This window comes from Pyrus communis, chromosome 2 (assembly GCF_041283825.1).
Source record: "Pyrus communis isolate YQ-2024b chromosome 2, ASM4128382v1, whole genome shotgun sequence".
NCBI lineage: Eukaryota > Viridiplantae > Streptophyta > Magnoliopsida > Rosales > Rosaceae > Pyrus > Pyrus communis.
This window is the reverse complement of record NC_142566.1, coordinates 25,313,947-25,329,825: the sequence shown is the minus strand read 5'-3', so window position 1 is coordinate 25,329,825 and position 15,879 is coordinate 25,313,947. Positions and strand designations below refer to the sequence as shown.

At 37.4% G+C, this 15,879-nt stretch overlaps 3 protein-coding genes and 1 long non-coding RNA gene across 4 annotated transcripts; 3 read left to right on the top strand and 1 right to left on the bottom strand.

Annotated features, from left to right (window-relative positions):
- Positions 1–3,743: 3,743 nt before the first annotated feature.
- LOC137747121 (vacuolar protein sorting-associated protein 32 homolog 1) lies at positions 3,744–6,663 on the bottom strand. The gene is made up of 7 exons (XM_068487135.2): positions 6,484–6,663; positions 6,209–6,319; positions 5,793–5,892; positions 5,213–5,298; positions 4,967–5,058; positions 4,443–4,557; positions 3,744–4,294 (listed from the first exon to the last, which is right to left on the bottom strand). The coding sequence occupies exons 2-7, from the start codon at positions 6,278–6,280 to the stop codon at positions 4,103–4,105; spliced, it is 657 nt and encodes a 218-aa protein (XP_068343236.1). The 5' UTR covers positions 6,281–6,319; positions 6,484–6,663; the 3' UTR covers positions 3,744–4,102.
- A 1,135-nt stretch (positions 6,664–7,798) lies between these two features.
- On the top strand, positions 7,799–10,921 carry LOC137747147 (IAA-amino acid hydrolase ILR1-like 4). Its single transcript, XM_068487176.2, has 5 exons — positions 7,799–8,330; positions 8,697–8,822; positions 9,478–9,792; positions 10,086–10,214; positions 10,351–10,921. The coding sequence occupies exons 1-5, from the start codon at positions 7,827–7,829 to the stop codon at positions 10,756–10,758; spliced, it is 1,482 nt and encodes a 493-aa protein (XP_068343277.2). The 5' UTR covers positions 7,799–7,826; the 3' UTR covers positions 10,759–10,921.
- LOC148698817 (uncharacterized) lies at positions 10,921–11,384 on the top strand. Its single transcript, XR_015958556.1, has 2 exons — positions 10,921–10,991; positions 11,148–11,384. It is a non-coding gene; the product is annotated as an uncharacterized LOC148698817 (long non-coding RNA).
- Positions 11,385–11,773: 389 nt separating this feature from the next.
- LOC137748603 (uncharacterized) lies at positions 11,774–15,096 on the top strand. Its single transcript, XM_068488770.2, has 9 exons — positions 11,774–12,092; positions 12,187–12,248; positions 12,343–12,426; positions 12,995–13,049; positions 13,309–13,444; positions 13,848–13,898; positions 13,980–14,057; positions 14,160–14,230; positions 14,887–15,096. Exons 1-8 carry the CDS (start codon positions 11,987–11,989, stop codon positions 14,188–14,190), a joined length of 603 nt encoding a protein of 200 aa, XP_068344871.2. The 5' UTR covers positions 11,774–11,986; the 3' UTR covers positions 14,191–14,230; positions 14,887–15,096.
- Positions 15,097–15,879: the final 783 nt, after the last annotated feature.

Below are 15,879 nucleotides of genomic sequence, written 5' to 3'. Positions count from 1 at the left end.
ATATTTATATAAAACAGAAGGGTTAATTGCATAAAACTATCTCATGTTTAGCAAGAATGGAACCTGCTTATATACCCCATTTTTTATAATTCCCACTCACATACCATGTGTCACTTTTAGTTGCAATGTTAACCTCTATTACATTGATGTCACATCAAACGCATGACGTGATCATACTTGAGAACGGATCCATTATGAATCTCATTTTCTAGAGCTTAAAGATCAGTAAATTCAGACCACACAAATTGAGTCTGACATTCACTACTCACTCCGCTGGCTTATTTCACGCAAATCAATGACTTCAATTTTTCTTTGACATAAATTAAATGCCAGATTTTTTGTTCCTTTGGCTTAAGACACTAAGGTTCGGAGATGATTTAAACTTGTCATACTTCAAAGCGCATAATGCACAAGTTCTTTTCATAACTCGACGCATGAATCTCAATAACACAATATAATCATCATGCACTCCTCCGTGTGCACCATTGATACGGGTGATGCTTTAATGTGCATAAATCCATTTCATAATCAAAATAATGTAGCGTGATTAGCAATTGAATACTTTGAATGAGTATAGTTGCATAAACTATACAATGCACAGATGGATCAAATTACTTGTAACATGTCATTTAATCAATGTATATGACAAATTAAAAGAAGAACATTCCGACCTTTCGTTGTCAATACAAAATCATAAAATCAAACTGTACAAAGTTCAAATCTGTTTATTCTCTTCTCTCCAACGCATGCTCTGAAATCCAACACAAACTGAATAGTTGTTGCCTTGCCTAGTTGGATATGTGTCAATTATCTTGTTTTATGATGTGTCTAAAAAACAATAAAAAACACACCAACGGCTCAATCATTTTCTAGAATATTTATTTATCCAGAAAAAATATTTAAAAAATAATAAATAATAAAAAAAAAACGCTAGAAAAATCACACTTTATAATCACGAGAACCACTTGTATTGGTGTGCTATTTTTCTTAAGGAGTTGATTCGCATGTAATCTACAAAAAAAGTACCACCCGACAACAATATTTCGGTGTATTTCATACACAAAAGTTTTTAATTGTTGAAGCCTTGTCTATTTATATGTGGTCAAAGGTATAAACTTTATCATTATATCATTCGATCTTTGATCTAACGACACGAAATCTCTGAGTACAAGATAAACCCGAAACACACTAAAATGTAACAAATAACAATACAGGGGCGGATAAATTTTTAGTTATGACGGGAACACAAATAATACATCACGTGTTTTGATAGGAGTGATGATAAATTTTATTTTTTTAAGTTATTAAATTTTTAGCACATATATCTCAATATTTATATAATAACACATGATGTACTATTTCGTGTATCGATCACATTGAAAAATCTCTTGAAGGGTGGAGTCACCGTACCAGTTAAGGATTGAGTTGCATGTGGGAGGTACACAGAAAGAAGGAATCCCAACTCATTGGTGGAGGCCCACAGCACCACAGCTCGACAATACCTGTAGTTTGAACGTGCATGAAATCTCGTCCGTCCACGTGGAGACCCTCGAGAGCGTGGGATTAGGGGTGCGAGGTTGGCTGCAATTATAAGCCAGAGTGGCCGTTTCCTTTGAGGAAAGATTCTCCTTAGTCCGACTGTCGTTTTAGGCTTTTAGGGTTGTCGTATGAGATTCTTCTGTGTATAAATCGAACGCTGAGAAATTGACAGCCACCCTCATTTGGCTGAAGGCTTGAATTGGAGAAGAGAAATCCCATCGGGGCCGCTTGGGGGGGCAAGAGAGAGAAAGCTGTTTGGGAAGTGAGAAAATTTTACAGCTTTTAGAAAAGAAAATGGAGATGCTGAAGGTTCAATTCTTTGTGGTGGCAGTTTTTGCCCTTGCTATCTCTCTCCTTCTCCCTTCCATCAATGCTCAAAGCCTTGCTCCTGCTCCTGCCCCAACAAGCGATGGTTATTTTCTCCCCCTCTCTCTTTAAGATGCGATAGAGAAATGATTTCCGCACACGGTTCTCTCTTTCTGCAGAAACTAAAGAGGGTTGTAGAAAGAGAAAAAAATGTGCGGGGAAATGATTTTCAATTCCCAATGTGATAGTTTAAATGCTCTAACCTAATGCAGGTGTTGACGCTAACCAACTGGCTTAACCCGCGTCTGCTATTGTTCTTTTTATGTCATGTGGTTGATGAATGTGGTGTTTTGGTATGCAGGGGTGGCAGTGGATCAAGGAATTGCTTATGGGTTGATGGTATTGGCATTGCTCCTCACCTACATTATTCACTGATGAATCTGGATGACCATTTTTGGAGAACTCAAGATGGATGATTTTATAGAGAGAGAGAGAGAGAGATTAATTCTTCAAGAAACATGTGAAGGGAATTGTTGTTGCATCTTCTTCTTGCTAGGCTTTTGCTAGCTAGCTAAGCTATGTTCTTGTTCATTTGTTGCTAGGCCTTTTCTTCTCTTATCCTCTGTTAACATGATCTCTCTCTCTCTCTCACACTTTTTTTTTTTAGTCATTATTGAAATTATTGAGGTGAGCTAAAAGGGCAATGTTAATCACTTCACGACTCAGTAAGGATTCTTACCTGTAACAAGTGGTGGTCTCAAGATTCGAAACTTGAGAGGTCCTTGTGTTAAAGTGCAAGTTTTTAAGATAGAAACAGAGCGCGAAGTGCATAAAATTTAAATTTTTTTCCTGAAGCATTTCTTCAAATATTTGGTGAGCTTGTTGTTAGCCAAAGCAATTTGATGATATTGATAGAATTGGTCTGAGTGCTCGACGCAAGAGTGCTCGACTCAACCTGTTGAGATATGTTTTATCACTAAACATTCGAAAAGCCATCGGAAGACATTCATATATATATTTTTCAGTGTTTGAGTGGTCTTGGAACCACCTTGGTGCCAATGTACGTTCACCTCTGCCTGTAACCGAGAATGAATTCCTTTTCTTTTGGTAAGTCTAATACCATCTACTTACCAAGATCAATGTTCATGTCGCCAAAAGGAAAGACGTGGGAACATCCCTTTTCTTTTGGTCAATTTAGAAGGAAAAGTAACTACTTTTGAATTCACGACCACAACGTGTTTACCACACCACTTTGGAGAATGTGGACCAAGTTACTTACTGCTTGTGGTGTAGGAAAGCAACGAAAGTCTTGTTTAAAAGCGACATTTTAAAAACACTTTTAAACGACTTTTAAACGAGGCTGAAATTATTTGCACTTGTATTTCTTAGTTTCAATTAAGGTATTTCATGTTTAGAATGTTGCACCACAACAAAGAGAGAATATGCTCTACAATCGGGATATATACGCCTACATCATTCATTATGCTATTAAGTAGCGCGTGAATAATGTGATGGGATTTGCAAACAGAAACACAATCTCATCTATCTTTTTTGTCTTGAGAATATTTTCACACTCCAATGTTACTCCGTTGGACTTTCCCTTTCAAACCGCAAGATTGTATAAATCACGGTGAATTAAGACACAAACAAGCAAAGGAGTGCAGGACGATACCTAATAGCCTGCCAAATTTGATTTTTAAATCTTACTTTTACAATGGTATACAATTAAACCCGATGCCCCTTTCTTCACCAAACTAGGAAGAGAAGGTGAAATTCTTGGCCCCTTATTTCCTTCCTATCGTTGACTTGAGTCAACTGCCGGTGAAGAACCCAAAAGACTGACCTAAAAACAGCTCCGGCCAAATCCAATGGAGAAAGCAAGAAAAGAACAAAGTAGCTTTCACATCAGAATATTCATATTATTGACTTGGTAATAATAACACACAATAATAGAACAAGCTATTTGATTAAGGCCTGCCTGATGACAGACGAAGAACAACATTTGAACAAATGTCCCAAAGTAAACTCAAAAGGAAAAAAAAGAAGAGAAAAATCTGCGGAAAAGCAGAATACAAGTTTCAAAGGGGACTGTTTCATTTTGTGCCACCTTTATATACATTCTGTTTAATAATGAAGCCACACAGATATCCGGGATGTGTGATCGAAGCAGAAATCTCCATTATAAAATCAGACCAATCCTTCACATAGCCTCGACTCATCCTACAGGATAATGAATACCTGCAAACAGCCTCCACTCTTAAAGTGCCATCTCAGCCTGCAAAGCAGCCAATTCATCTTCTTCTTCAGTGCGCCTTTGGGGCGCAGGGCGAGTTGGTTGCCTTCCTGCTGGGACCTGCACTGGCGCTGCAGGAGCTTGTGTTGCTGGCTGAAGAAGTTGTTCCTCCAACTCTGCACCTTCCAGCTCTTCAAGCTCTGCTTCCAATTCATCCTGCAAATAAAATTGTATAAACTTCTAAGCAGCCGTATGCAAACTGATACTTTTAACCCCCATGAGGACTAACAAAAACATATCCTTTACAAAACCAATCATCGAAGGGATAAAAAATGAAAATGAAAATGAAAACGAGAATGCAAACCTCATCAAAATCAGCAGCTGCACCAATTGGAGTTGACAATGCTTCCTGTATCTGTTTCATGTTCTCTGTTTGCTCATTAATCTCATCCATAGTCTTGTCCACATCATCTATGTTCCTGTACCAAAAGATGCACATTTCAATTATGTCAGGGAACACCCATAATTCAATTATTCAGATGCCAATATGCCATGAGGCATACAGGAAATGAAGAAAAAACATAGAAAGTAAGCAACGAGTAATATTATACACTCAAATTATTAGCATCTCCTAATCAAGCTTTGATCAGAAGTGCAGGACAACAATATTATAACTGATCATTCCAAACAAAACAATTGCAGAAAAGAAACTAGGTTTTCAGTCGAACTATATTTTCATATTCAGCCTCTGAAATAAAATGTAGATAGCTCATTTGACAAAGAATGGAAAATAAGTAGACAAGGAAACTTAACGACTTGAGCACATTATTAGAGCAAAATTCCAGTGGAAGTGCAAATATCCTCTATCAATAATATAGTGCTACTTACGTTGCTTTTTGCATTGCCTTCATTGCAGCAGCTCCAGTTCTCAAGGCATCTACAGTTTCAGTTGTGGCTTTTGCACCTTCTAGCATTATCATCTGCAACACAAATACAGAAAAATCTCATTCATCAAGACACAATAAAAAAAAATAAAAAAAACAAAATAAAGAAAATATAATATATTAAAACGATCAACAATATTTGAAACACTATAGAAGGCATGACGGAATATAATTCCATTCTCATCATTACCTGATCATGGATACGCAACTGGAAATTTCCAAGCTGCTCTATTTGCTGCTCATATAACCGCTTCCTCTTCAAACATTGTATAGCGGCTGCAAAGTAGCAATATAAGTTGTAACTCAACACAGCACCAGAATTTCAAAAGTCATGGCAAAAAATGTTTGTGGTTTTAGATCCAAATTGTACAATGGGATCCCCAGCCCCTCCGAAATTTCCAACTCATGGACAAGATCTCATCAGGTTACAATCAGCATTCATATCTTTGGCCAACTTTAAGGAGTATAAAACGAATTAGTACATACAAATAATAATGAGTCTAGTCTACAGTGCCAACATGTTCAATTGGTGCTGAAACCAGTGGTGAAAAGATAAAGAAATCCGAACGACTGGTAACAACAGATGGATGCCGACATATTCATGTCTACATAATCTAGGTGCAAAATGTGAAACTTTTGGATAAACAGATGTGAACATACGCCGTCTCTTGAAGCAGAAAGTTAACAAGTCCATTGAGAAAATGATCCAAAGACTAGAAAATCACCACTCAAATTCACATAAGAAAAATGGAAACACTTTGCAAACATACCCCTTTTGTTCTTTGCTCTGGTGAATTCCTTGGCCCTATCAACTTCTCCAGCAGCCTTCTTTTGTAGTACTTTCTCCTTTTTCTCAAGCATTTCAAGTGTCTGTCGAACATTTACCAAAATATATTCAAAGAGCAATCTAATCGCATCAACCAACTCAAAGAAAACATAAAGAACTACACAAGAAACAGTTCATTTGGCACCACAACCTCCCAAAACTAAATTCTAAACTATCCACATACCCAAAAAGAATCATCGATACTACAAAAGTTCGAAACACAAAGTAAAGTTATCATATTTTCAAAACACAAATCAATCAAACAAACAGAATCACAAAGGAACCACACAAATTCAATTACTTAATCAAATACCATCAATGCGAAACAACACATAACGGCGAATGAATCCAAAATTTTACCTCATTCAACTTGTCTAAGGTGGTGAGGGCACTGTTTTCCTGTCTGGGTTTCCCAAAAATCCTGGTAAACATGGTTGAAATCTTCGAGGATTATGAAACCCTCTCGATCTTCTACACAATTCACAATCAAAAAACCGTCAACGCAACAAATCCAGCAAAACCTTAATCCCACCCAAATCACCGAAAATTTTCACCCAAAAGAATCATCGCAACGTTCATCGGAAAATAATCAGAACATACAGACGTGCGGGTATAAATTGGGTATGTAAGCGTACCTCGAAATCAACGGTGGAAATTGGGGGAAGACGACGGATCGGATTGGGGAAGCTAGGGTTTTGATGGAGAAGAAGAAGGGGGAGGAGAGAGAGAGAGACCCGCGTAAACTGGGTGAGAGGGCTCTGCCGGTTTGCTTAGGCGTGTTGGTGATGCGTTGGAAGAAGGAGAAGGGAAGCTGCTTTTGCCTTTTTCTCTCAGTTTTTCCTCTACGTTGTTGATTGGAGTTATGCTTTTCCACGTGGCGCGATGGATGGATTGTGGGTCCGGTGTGGGTGCGACGGACGGCTGGATGGGGATTTGCCTAGGGGGACGGTGTCGTTTTGCTGTCATTGGTGTGGACGTTTCGGGGTGCACTGATTAGTTTGGGTTGCAAATTGCAATTGTAAATCTAGGACCTGAACCGAGGGAGATTCTTGTAATTGTAAATGCAGTAGAAGTTGGAAATGTTTCTAAGCTAAGTAGAGGATTGATCTACTAAGGGTTTGTTGAGTTAGTAAATATCGTCTTTTTCGTTATACCAAGATTTAATTTCAAATTTTGTTGTTGGAAATCTAACTTAGTGGGTCATCTGTGAAAGTCAAAAATTAGGCTAGATCTCTAGGTAAATCCTTAAAAAAACTTCTGGTATGTTGTGGCCATAGAATATAGGATAGCCTCCTCTCTCCTTAAACTTTTTTTTAACGAAATATAGTGGATCAGTCATATGAGGTGTAAAACTCCTTTGATTCCGAAACTTCTTGCTCATCCTTATCGCATGATAATTGACTTAATTCTTACATCATAAAACATAAAACATAAACATTATTGTCACATCCATGAAAGGCTTGTATATTAGAATGCTTTATAAAACTCAAATGTAATTTTTGTTTTACTCTAAAAATTTGACTTTGTTATACTTTGTTCCCAACTCGCTACGTGTCTCACTTTACCTTTCACTATTTAAATATGTAAATTTGTGCAATGAACTCACCTTTGCTGATGTGTGTTATGTGGCCTAAAAAGTAAAAAATTATCTAAATTTAGACAATGATTATTTGCAAATCTAAATTTATATTTATAGACAAGTATAAGATGAATCAATTATGTTCTATAAAAAAATAATAATTGTAACAAAACACCCTTTTTTTAGAGAGTTTTAACGAAAAGCCTATAGTACTGTTCACTTTAACGAAAAACCACATTTTTACAGTCAAATCTGGTATTATTCACTTTACCTTTTATTTTATCCTTATTATTAAAACTCAAAATTTTCAAACCTTTTGATAGTTTTTCTATTTTTTTAATTATATCAAAAAATCACCCTATAACATTTCTCACATGAAAAATCACCCTACATTTTCACATGATTTTGCGTGATACACCTTTCTATAACTCTGAAAAGCGTTGCTTTCTCGTCCCTCACTCCCTCGCATTCCACGTGAGGTCACCTTTTTCAACCCCCTATCTATATCAATCACCACCTCCACAAAGCTCACTGTGCAAATCCATGGCGTCCTGCAAATGGGTCCCTTCGTTTTTCACAGTGTTACTGATTCTCCCGCTTCTCAGTTCTTCAACCAGTTCTCTGAGCCCGGAAGAGTTGGCCCAAATCCCGGTGAAGTTCTTCGACTCCGCCAAAAGGCAGGAGCTTTTCGATTACATGGTGGGAGTCAGACGGACGATACATGAAAACCCAGAACTTGGTTTCGAGGAATTCGAGACCAGTAAGCTTATCAGAGACGAACTTGATCGGATAGCTGTCCGTTACAAATACCCATTTGCTGGAACTGGCGTTGTCGGCTTTGTTGGGACCGGCGGGCCGCCGTTCGTTGCGATTCGGGCGGATATGGATGCTCTGGCTATGCAGGTTCAGTAAATTTTGGACCTTTGAATTGATTCTGTAGAAAGGGAAGTGCTTTCACTAGAAGTGTTTTAGAAGGAGCTTGGCAGTGCTAGAAATAGCGTTCTATGACCCACAAGCCCTTTTAAATTTTATTTTCAGATGCAGTTAGAAGCGCTTTTAGTGGCCAGAAAGCACTTTTAGTTCTTCTCTAAGCAATTTCAAACATGCGCTTATATTACTATTTCGGTTACTGTTGCATTGCTGAGTGGTAGAAATTGGTGATTTTAGACTGGTGTTTTGAATTAAAGATAATGGGGAATTTGATGGAAATTGAATTAAAGATAATGAGGAATTTGATGGAAATTGTTTGTTTTGTTTGGTTTGATGCAGGAGAGCGTGGAGTGGGAGCACAAGAGTAAAGTTGCAGGGAAGATGCATGCTTGTGGACATGATGCTCATGTTGCCATGCTTCTTGGTGCTACAAAGATACTTCAAGAACATCGCCACGAATTACAGGTTTTTTCTTTGGACGACTTCTTAAAAGAATGAATTTATATACTGGTCCTCAAACCAGTATATAAATTTATGTTCAAAATAGTCATTTCAGGCTTTTTCCTCAGCTGGTTGCTTGATTGCGTTGAATCTGTTGTGTTCTATTTACTGGTTAGTTTTACGGGTTGAATTCATTACTTGAACTTAGATTTAGTTGACATAATTTATGTTCAAAATAGTCATTTCAGATAGGATTCATAGGAAAGCTTGGTTCTTGATTCATGTACGGGTTACACAAACATCAGGGAGTAAGAAAAACAAAATCATATAGATATATGCGTCCCCTGTTTGGACAATGACCACAATCCTAATATAGAAGCATCCCAGTTAGCTAATTTAATTTATTAGTCCTTTTGTCTGTCAAATTTCTTTTCTTTACTTCCCTGCACTATTGTAGAAGATTTGCATTATTCAGTTGATTTCTAAATCATTTGCATGTAGGAGGTTGCTTGTTGACGAACGTTTTTACATAAACAGCTCTATCCTCCTTTTATTTTAAATTCCACAATGTGGGTTCTAATTGTAGATTACTGTGTATGTCAGCTGGATTTCAATGTCGTTGGATGTCTCTCTTATATACACAAGAAAGTTTTTTAGTTGTTTCTTGTGTCTCTTATAGGGTACAGTTGTTCTTGTTTTCCAACCAGCTGAGGAAGGAGGTGGAGGAGCAAAGAAGATGATAGATGAAGGGGCTCTGGAGAATGTTGGTGCCATCTTTGGGTTGCATGTCGCTTCTGGTGACCCCATTGGTTCAGTATCTACCAGGTCTGGCCCTTTTTTAGCTGCCAGTGGTTTTTTTGAGGCGGTAATAAGTGGGAAGGGGGGTCACGCTGCCATTCCGCAACACACAATAGACCCAATCTTGGCTGCTTCAAATGTTATCGTTAGTCTGCAGCATCTTGTTTCGCGTGAAGCCGACCCATTGGATTCACAGGTTCCCTCTCTCGCGTTCTCTCTTCACTTGTGTCTGGTTGTATAATCCATTTTTCTTCCTGTTATTGCTCTACCGCTTATTTCTATTTTGATTAAAAGTTCCACCCAGATCAATGTTGCTTTCGAATGTAGCAAGCTATTAAATACTTTTTTTCCATATGGTGCCACCGTGCCAGTCATTCACCTTTGTGTTAGTCTTAGCATCTTGTTTATATGCTGTTTTGGACCCCTCTGCAAGGAGTGGCACTTTAGTTAGTCCATATCCATTCAGTTACATGAAAGCATATCTTGCAGGTTGTTACTGTTGGAAAGTTCCAAGGAGGCGGTGCGTTCAATGTCATTCCAGATTCTGTTACAATTGGTGGGACGTTCAGGGCATTTTCGAAGGAAAGCTTTATGCACCTTAAACAAAGAATTGAAGAGGTATGCTTTGCTTCTCCTGGTTTAGATTCCTTCCTTTCCTTTTGGCGTCTTCAGTTCGGAAGTAGAAAATTCCTGTTCTCATTCATTTCTCTTACAATGTATCGTCATAAATGTAAATTATTTATGCGAGTTGCAGGTCATCACTAGACAAGCCAGTGTACAGAGGTGCAATGCAACTGTCCTATTCAACGAAAAGGAGAAGCCCTTTTACCCTGTGGTCGTTAACGACAAAGATCTGCATCAACACTTCCTAAATGTTGCAGGAGATTTGCTAGGCCCGCGGAATATATTAGAGAAGCCACCATTGATGGGTGCGGAAGACTTTGCATTTTATCAAGAAGTAATTCCAGGATACTTCTTCATGGTCGGTATGAAGAATGAGTCTCAAGGAAAGCTCGAATCAGGCCATTCACCGAACTTCAGAATAAACGAAGATGTGCTTCCATATGGAGCAGCGTTACACGCATCCTTGGCCACAAGGTACCTCCTTGAAAATCAACCCGAATCTACTTTGTCAAAAGGGAACTCTCATGATGAATTGTGAAGGGCTAGGATTGATTGATAGAGCTCAACTCATGTAAACCACATCAAAGTTTCGAACTTCATGCGAATTTGAGCAGATGCTTCGGCATGTATAGCTGACTTCATATAAATAATTTCAGCTAACCTGCTGATGTTTAAAGCTATAAACCTGTTTTGTTTTCATAGGTTTCGTTTTGTCATTCCTTTTTATACAAGCTATAGTGGGGGAGGGGGGAATCGCACTTAGAACTTCAGGTATGAGCATACATACTCTTAAATTACTCGAGTCACAAGCCCTTTGTCGATTTTGTTCTTCTTTCATAATATCAACTTTAACCTAGTTATTAATGGTTATTCCTAACATTGATCCCATAAAAACTTACTCGGAATGTGCCTTCAAATCTTATGCAGTCATTTTTTTAATGACGCGTTGGACGGATTCAAACTTGGAGCTTGTTCCAAAAGCGAAGTATTACTAGACCAAAAACTAATTGGTTATGCAATTGTTTACGACTAACATTTATCTCGTCAAAACTTAGTTGAAATATATGACCTCCTTTTTTTATCAACAAAAAAATATCAGCAAACTAATAACTAGTTGGTTATGCAGTCGTTCATGACAAATGAAATTTGGGTCACATGCTTTTCCATATTTGGGATTACAAACTTTCATAATAATTTCTTTGGAACTGTATTTCTAAACCAAGATTCATGGTCCCAATGGAAGTATCTGGGAAAGAATGGAAAACAAAATCAATGAAGTTGTTTCCAAAAATTGCAATTAACCAAAAACTCCTCTCGCCCAGTTAATCCAAAGATTCCCATCAGTGCAGCAGATTTTTGAAGGTGATCAAATTAATTGATTTTTTTTAGTATGTCGATATTTTTACATTAAAGAAAGAAAGAGTTCGACAAAATCACATAATAGATAGTCTAATTTGGTATCAAATTTATCATTTAAGAGATTCGACCTAAATTGATCCCTTCTGTTGAAAGGTCAAAAGATAAATTTGCTTGCATACGTATGACAGTAAGATGAGCAACTTACGCTGCCAGTTCCACTTCCGGATGAAGCAGGAGGGTTCTACGGCCAAAATAAGAGGAGAAAAACAGACCCTCACGATCCACCGTCCACCATAGGACTCGCAATTTCGGCCGAGAAAAAATCCCGAAATTTTCCTTTCGTTTTCCCCCCTCCTCTTTCTCGAAAGCGAAACAGAAAATTAGAAACCTTCGACTAACTCTGAACGATGAGGAAGCTGAGCAGAAAATTGAGAAATTCACAGGACGACGACCTCTCTCTCCCCACTTGGGACGATCCTGCCCGCAACGATTCTCGCCCCATGGATACTCAAGGTCTCTCTCTACAATTTGCTGCTGAAAAATTACAAATTGGTAAAAATTTTGATTTTTTAGTCCCATTTTGGTTAATGGGTTGTCGAATTTACAGAGCAAGAGGAGTTGGTTCGTGAAATGGAGAAGAGTCAAGCTCAACAGAGTCGGTTATGGAGGGTAAAAGTTCTCTCCAACTAAACAATTGTAAATCTTTTGACTTTTGGTTTTCTTCAAATGTGAAGTAACTTCTTGCTGATTTTGCTTTTGCTAGGTTTTGTTTGCATCGCTTCTCTTTTGTTTCTCAGCGTTTCTTTTGTACTCAATCTGTCAGCAGGTTTTGTCTCCATGGGAATTGGTATGCAGATTCTCCTTCTCTTATTTAGCAAGTTGAAGCATCTTGCTTTCTCTTTGCTCTCATTGAATTTACCTTTTTTCTGGGTTTCAGCACTATATGCTTGAGAATGGCCAATTTCTTTCGATTAGTTCTTTGGGAGCCATTGGGTTTCAATTGGAATTTTGTATTTTGTAACTTTTATTTTCAACAATGAGATCTCATACAAGTTGTGAGTATGTGGAAACTTCAATTACATACCCTAAGGATAGAGGTTCACAGATCAAGTCGCAAAATTTCACTGGGTAGAGCTCGTTATTGTTGAGAAGTTGAGAATTGTGAGTTGAGTGCTTTTTAGCTGTTTATGGAACCTGTGACATATGAGGATGTAGTGATTTAGTGTCTTTCATAGAGGATGAATCCTTTTTCATCAGTTGTTGTCTTGTCACTCTATGAGTCTAATATCGATAATGATATTGTTTAGGACCACGGTGTCAGATGAGCAACTACTTGTTATATGTGATTTTGTGGCTATGTTATTCTGAAAAATGTGTTTACTCATGAAATGTCATATTTTGACCTTGATCAACAGCGTTATCATGCTTACTTCATGGAGGAGGTGCCGTCATGGATGGTTATATCTGCAGGTGATTTTCCCCTACTTATCATTAGTAGAGTCACGTGTCAATGCTTCAACAGTCATGAGATGGTTGTAGCATAGTTTAAGTGCTCAACCAATATTTCTTGTTATTGGATCTTTTGTAATTCTGTATTAGAATATGTGTTATACTGTCTGTAATTATTTACTGTTGGGGGAAATAAGTGTTGCAGGCACTTAATATGCTTAGTTGGCTGTCTTCTACATTATTTTGAGATGAAATAATTAACTAATTAAAAATATAACAGATTGGCTAGCTGTTCTAGCATGTTCATCAGCTATCATAGGATTACTTCATGATTCAAAGCATCACCGCCGATGGATTTGGTACTCACTCTTTACTGGCATTGTACTCGCAGTTTTCTGGTTGTATTACATGTTGAGGTATGTTACTTCTCAAACTCACACATTCTAACATTAGTTATTTTATCACATAACCAGTCTTGTAAAAGAAAATTAGAATATTCACAACTTAGAATCTTAAGAACGAATTACGATGAAACTGTCACCGTGAGGTAGTTAAGTGGAACAATAAATCAAATACATTAAAAGATCTCATTTCTCTATATGTATCCTTCATTCAGCCGCTGACACTGTGGCCCTTCATTCAATTGACTTGTGTTGAACATGGATGCAGGGTGCACCACTGCACCTGCATTTTATTTTCCAGTTTGTGTTCAATATGTTGTCATCTTGCCTTGCTCTTAAGTTTCTTTCCCCTTGTGAATTGTGCTGTATGTTTAAGGTACAAACAAACTAGTTTTGAATAAAAATGATACTTGTGCAGTTTGCCAAGGTTCCGCTGGGATATAATGTGGCTTCCATTTGGACCTCTAAGGTATGCTAAAATCCAATTCATGTTCAGAACTTGTCTGTATAACTTTTAAATTTATTCATGAAAGCTTATCTGGTATTGCAGCGGGGCAGGACTGGCTCTGTACATTGATCATCTGCTAACTGAATCATCAGAAGAGATGAGAAAACTTCGAGGCTATATGTATGCTTACAAAGCTAGTTGAACCTTGTGTTTGTCCATCTTTGACATTGATGTGATGTAAATAGCAAGGGCAGTTGACAAAAAGTTTGATTCTGGTATAAGGGAGAGGGAGAGGGAGCCCATACCAGCTTGATTCTCCGTATTGTATGGAAAAATCCTGGTTGAACTCTAAGGTAATTCTCTTTAATCACAATTTGTAAAACTCGTTTTGAATACATTGTCAGGTCTGAAATCTTGTGGTTTCCGATTGTGTAGCCGCTGATAGTTTGGTTCAAACATCGATCCTATTGTTAGATTATTCTATTAATTTTACTCAATGAAGTTGAATATGAAAATTAAAGTTGAAAGTTCTGACATTATTCACACATCCCTCTGCTACCAACTAAGAAAGCATGGAAATCTTGATCGGTGTCAGTTAATTTTATCTTTCTTCGAATGGATATAAGGGGGCAAAAAAGGGAGAGAAACACTTCGGTTTTAGTTGTATGTTTTCGTGGAAGTCACTTCTTGCTGAAATGGAGGTTACATAGATAGATACCGAATAAGCCGGTAATTGCATGATAAGTAAATGAATTTTATTTTGTTCCAGTAGAAGCATATAAGAAGGTATGGTAAAAAAATTAGAACTGAAATACGGGGAAGTGGAATGTTATTGGTCACACAACTAAGTGATTGTATCGCTTCAAATGAACAAAGATTGAGTTAGTCCTCGACTGCCTATGTTAGTAGGGAAAGTGAAAATTATTATTTTTGTTTTGTAACGGCGTTAGTTCTGAGTTTAGCTTTATTAATGTGCTTTTAATGGAGCTTTGGCTGTATGAATTTGCAGGCTTCAAACATTGGGGACCTGCAGGCTTCATGTCAGCACCACGATAGTCATAAAAGACCACAAAAAATTACTGAGTAATTTTGAACAATATTTCCATGTAATTTCTATAAACACAGACGAATAGAGAGACGGTGATGAGAGCATATTTGTAGAATGATGGTTTTTTAAGTGACAAAAGCATTGTCAAAACGGTAGAGGGGAAAGTCACAATTTTTCTGTGACTTTTAGCGGCGATTTCCTAAACCCCTGCCTAAAGTACCTTTTGTAGCGGTTACCGACGAAAAATATCGTTACTAAAGATATTGGACACGTATAAGACCCTAAAATGGTCATTAAATATGGGAAAACCGTCGCTAAACATTATAAAATCGCCGCGAAAGGGGAAAAATGGTCATTTAAACTCTCAGACTTCTAATTTCTGCTAAATATAGTGTTTTCCCGTTCGTTTTTCAGTATAAAACTTAATTTCCTTCCCGTAAAATAATAAAAACAGTTGGGTAAGCTAAGAATTGAGATTTTTTTATATTTTTCCTTCAATTTATATCTACAATTAACATAAAAGATGATAACATGTAAATCTTGACAATATCTTCTAAACAAACTTGAAACCACCATGATTAAATAGCTTTCCTTTTCGAGATTGGTGTTCTTATGAATCTAGATTACCAATTTGTCCCCGTGTTATGTTAATATAGGAACGATCGCAATTACTTTGCAATCCAATCCCGATTTACTCGATCTGTTACTGTTCAAACGTACATGTACGGAACATAACCTAGTTTTGTTTACTTTTTTCCTCGAGTGCAAAGACTTTCTTAATCTTTGTTTGGTACTCTACCAATCCAAGTCCTTGTTGGAAACGATAGATACTTATATAATCAAAGGTCTTGTGTTTTAGTTAATTTAATTCTATTCAGCTCAGTTTCCTAGCTGCTTTAACATTCATGTGATTTGCCTAATGGCATCAAAATCTTCAACGGTGGTGAAATCAAT

What these genes read in the sequence shown, in the direction of transcription:
- LOC137747121 (XM_068487135.2), bottom strand. Translation starts at nt 6,280, where the DNA reads ATGTTTACCAGGATTTTTGGGAAACCCAGACAGGAAAACAGTGCCCTC. An exon ending in AGTTGCGTATCCATGATCAG is followed by an intron (nt 5,059 to 5,212) that starts GTAATGATGAGA and finishes TTTGTGTTGCAG; the next exon opens with ATGATAATGCTAGAAGGTGC. An exon ending in AAGGCAATGCAAAAAGCAAC is followed by an intron (nt 4,558 to 4,966) that starts GTAAGTAGCACT and finishes CTTTTGGTACAG; the next exon opens with GAACATAGATGATGTGGACA.
- LOC137747147 (XM_068487176.2), top strand. Translation starts at nt 7,827, where the DNA reads ATGATTTTGCGTGATACACCTTTCTATAACTCTGAAAAGCGTTGCTTT. An exon ending in AACATCGCCACGAATTACAG is followed by an intron (nt 8,823 to 9,477) that starts GTTTTTTCTTTG and finishes TGTCTCTTATAG; the next exon opens with GGTACAGTTGTTCTTGTTTT. An exon ending in CCGACCCATTGGATTCACAG is followed by an intron (nt 9,793 to 10,085) that starts GTTCCCTCTCTC and finishes CATATCTTGCAG; the next exon opens with GTTGTTACTGTTGGAAAGTT.
- LOC137748603 (XM_068488770.2), top strand. Translation starts at nt 11,987, where the DNA reads ATGAGGAAGCTGAGCAGAAAATTGAGAAATTCACAGGACGACGACCTC. An exon ending in AACAGAGTCGGTTATGGAGG is followed by an intron (nt 12,249 to 12,342) that starts GTAAAAGTTCTC and finishes TGCTTTTGCTAG; the next exon opens with GTTTTGTTTGCATCGCTTCT. An exon ending in ATGGATGGTTATATCTGCAG is followed by an intron (nt 13,050 to 13,308) that starts GTGATTTTCCCC and finishes AAAATATAACAG; the next exon opens with ATTGGCTAGCTGTTCTAGCA.